We start from the raw sequence: 3,901 nt of genomic DNA on the forward strand, positions 1-3,901 counted from the left end.
TGCATTCCTTCCTTTCCTTCCTTCCTCCCTCTGCATTCCCTCCTTTCCTTCCTTCCTTTCTTTCATCATTCAGGACCAGACAGCTCCAAAGAACTCTGAAATACTTGCCCATGTCCTTGGGTGAACCTGCCCCCTCCTATACTCTTCTAGAGGGAGAGCTGAAAAGGAAGAGAAGGAACATGTGGAGCTCGGCACCCCAGACCTGTGCCCCGTGGTCCAGCATAGCACCAGTAGTTGCAAGCCACTGTTCAAACACACTGGGAAGTCTGCATGACAGACATTTGGCATTTCAGAGCCAGTGTCTCTAAGGCTGAGAATGCCTTACGCAAAGTGCTTGAAGGCAGTATTTTGAATTCCAGATTCTGGAATGTTTGCATATGCATATTGAGATACCTTTGGAATAGCACCTGATTGTAAATATGTAATTCATCATGTTTTGTATAGATCTTATTCAGACAGCCCTAAAGGTAATTTTTTTTACAATATCTTTAATAATTTTGTGTATGAAATAAAGTTTTATGAGAGGGAATTTTCCACTGGTGATGTCAGATCAGCACTCAGTGTGAGATTTTAGGGTTAGGTTGTGGCGCAGTAGTACTGTGCTTGCCTACATGCACAAGGCCCTTGGTTTGAATCTTAGGACCACACACACACACACACACACACAGCAGTTCCAGATTTTGGAGCATTTTAAATTTTCAGATTTAGGGGTGCTCAACCCATGTCCTCTGCAGGGAGCCTGCAAATGACCTTTAGGAGTGTCTGTAAACCTGAAAGATTGAATCTGGTTATGCCTACATGAAAAACTCTGCAGAGTACATGAGGCTGGCCAAATAGCTCAGCAGATTAAAGCACCTGCAAGCAGGTGCAGGGACCCAGGGTTCAATGCCAGGGCCTGCTGAGCTGGTCCCCCCCCCCCCAGGGTGCACTGAGACAGCAATTGAGACTGGGTGTGATGGCGCTGGTCTATAATCCCAGCACTTGAGAGGCTATAAACAGGTGGCTCACTATGAGTCCAATCTAGTAGTGAGACCCTGAACACCCTGTAGACCCTTCCCTAAAATACAAAAAAGAAAAAACAAATGAAGCTTTCTCCTTATTACTACAGAAGTTCAAATTCACGGTGAAACTTTTTTTGGTGAGGTAATGTTTCTCATGTTAGAAGAATTTTATTCCTACTTCTGTGATTTTTTAGAATGTCCTCCTTAAGACTGGGTGTGGTGGCACAAGCCTGCAATCCCAGCAGTTGGGAGGCTGAAAACAGGAGGATCACTACCAGTCTGATCTGTGTAGTGGGATCCTGTAGACCCTGTACTAAATACATTAAATAAATAAAATGTCCTCTGAAAAAAAAATGTAAAATCCTCACATTCCTCTGAAAATGAAGTCACTCTTTCCTCGACTTATTGACTTATTTTAGCACTGGATGGTCAAAATCTCGAAAGAGGCCCAGTAACACGAGAGAGCCTATCTTGCCAGATAAATTTAAATTTAGTTATTTAAAACCCACCGAAAGAAGTTGAGGCAGCTGATAAATGCATACAATGAGTACTTTAACAGTAGGTGAAAAGTATGGTAAAAGATAAAGTAAAATAATAAGATGAAGATGCAAGTGAAGTAGGTGTACAGACTTGTGCAGAAGACCTCTTCTTAGATGGATGGGAACTTGCAAGATACAGCCCATCACAAATTGATGATGGAGAATCTTACCACAGAGCCAAGGAAGATACAGCTTTGTTTTTTTCTCTAGAGTTAACATCTAAATAACAAATTCTCTCTGGAGTTCCTATTACTCCATTGAATAAATTTGTCCAATTGCTTCCTACTGTGTCTGGAATAAAATCAGAACTGCTTTAGGTCTACCAGGCGGGGCACCGAGCTCCATTTCTGGTACTGTGAGTTCCTATGCCCACTGTGCCCTGGGCACACAGGCTGCTTTCATGAACCTGAAGCTTATGCCCAAGTGAGTGCCTCTGCACCTGCTGGTCCTCTGCTGGAAGGGCCTCTCTGCCTTCTTGTCCCATGGGTGGGCGGCCTCTTGTCAGCTCTCAGAGGGTCACAGCCTCAGAAGAGCTGTCCCAGCCATCCCATCTGTCCAGGCCTTTCCAAACATTCGTGATTTGTCAGCCTACTTTAGTTTCTTTTGAGTGCCTAAAACTATCTGAAAGTATTTACTGGCTGTCTTATTATCACCTCTTTCTCAAGAATATAAACTTCAGGAGAACAAGATATTTTCTATTTTTATAATTGTTCTGTCTGCAGGATCTAGAACAGGGGTGGCAAACCTATGCCACATGTGCTTAAGCAGGCTGTATGTTATCACTGAAAGCTTTAAAAGGTTTGTCATCACTGATCTAGAATAATGACTGAAGAACAGCAAGTGCTCACTAAATATTTGATACATTTTATGATTGAAGTGGCAGATAAGGCTAACCATTTTTTCAAGAACTTACCTTGGTGGGCCAGTGAGATAGCTCAGCAGACTAAAGCACCTGCTTAGGTAAGCACAGAGACCACAGTCTGATCCTCGGCCCCACATGCTGTGCCAGCCCCACTTGAAGGGCAGGCTAAGCCAGCTAGAGTCTAGACGTTGTACATGCCTGTAATCCCAGCACTGGGGAGACTGAAAACAGGAGGATCACTATGAGTACAAGCTGTGTAGTGAGACCTTGTAACAGTCAATACATTAGAAAAAAGAAAAAAGAAAAAAAAAAGAACTTACCTTGGGTTTCAAGCAATTGAGGTGAAAGTAAGATTTTCCATGTCTTTTGTTGCCGCCCTTAGTTTCTCCCTAAACTTTGGTTTACTCACTGAAGCAAATTCGCCTCAACCAAAGAAGCTATGGGTTGTTCTCTCCTGCCAGTGTACCGAGTAAGGAAAAAAGTTGTATAGTTGCCTACGGCTTTACAAATGAATTCCTTTTACTGGTGTTGATTCTTTTAATTAAACTTTGTCCAAAAGTAGTAGTAGTTATTGTTGTTGTTTTGTTTTTCCTTTCTCAGTTCTTTCATAATGCAGTCGACTAATCATGACTTTTCCATTAAGTTCTCCCCCCTTCTTTGGCACTTCTTTGCAAGGGGATTGGATAAGCCTGTACAGTTGGAAAGTGATTTGAGATAACTTTTCTTTACTTAAGGCAGCTGAATTATGTTTCAAACCTGAAAGGTACAAAGGCCAGGGGACAAGGATTGGCAGTGGAGATAAATGAAAGTCATTAGCAGAAATCCCATCTACCCAGCCTATCTTGATCCTGGGCCCGCACAGCGAATGGGAGCCTCTCAGAATGCTTAGTTCTCGATGCACTTACTGCCAAGTGATCGCTCCAGAATCCTTCTGAAAGCTGATGGGTTGTAAAGCCTGGGATTAGAAGGGAAACAGGGCTGGGGTCCATTCCACTGCCTATAGGAAAGGTCGCACAAAACTTGGTCTACATGAATAGTAGTCACCTATGTTTTAATGCACCCTGGGAAGGGACTTGCGGAAGCTGAGCTCCCAGAGGACTTAGGGTTTCTCATGTTCTAACTGGTGCCTGTTTGCCCATTCTGTAGACTCTGGAGGAAGCCGCCCGCCAGTTTTGCCGCCAGGAGGAAGAACCGCGTCTGCCAAACCCTTCTCGCCCCCCAGCGGCCCGGGGAGGTTCCCCGCGCCAGCTCCAGGTCACCGCAGCGGCCCCCCGGAGCCTCCCCGCAACCGTATGCCTCCACCGAGGCCCGACGCGGGCTCGAAGCCCGAAAGCCTTCCCCCTCCGGTACCGAACACACCGAGGCCCATCCAGTCCAGCGTGCACAGCCGGGGGTCGCCCCCCGTGCCCACAGCCCCCCGGCAGCCCAGCCTCGGGCCCACGCCGCCGCCCTTCCCCGGCAGCCGCGGCCCAGCCTTCGGGGGCGGCTCCCTGCGGCAG

The 3,901-nt window shown here is 46.1% G+C and overlaps 1 protein-coding gene across 1 annotated transcript in view; it reads left to right on the plus strand.

Moving 5' to 3' along the window:
- The window catches only part of Wipf1 (WAS/WASL interacting protein family member 1), a 37,211-nt gene that overhangs the window by 19,266 nt on the left and 14,044 nt on the right, over window positions 1-3,901 (plus strand). Inside the window, exon 5 of the mRNA XM_012515472.2 lies at window positions 3,549-3,897. Coding sequence (XP_012370926.1) covers window positions 3,549-3,897 — 349 coding nt within the window. The remainder of the gene's footprint in view (window positions 1-3,548; window positions 3,898-3,901) is intronic.

This window comes from Octodon degus, unplaced genomic scaffold (genome assembly GCF_000260255.1).
Source record: "Octodon degus isolate 3935 unplaced genomic scaffold, OctDeg1.0 scaffold00065, whole genome shotgun sequence".
Lineage (NCBI taxonomy): Eukaryota > Metazoa > Chordata > Mammalia > Rodentia > Octodontidae > Octodon > Octodon degus.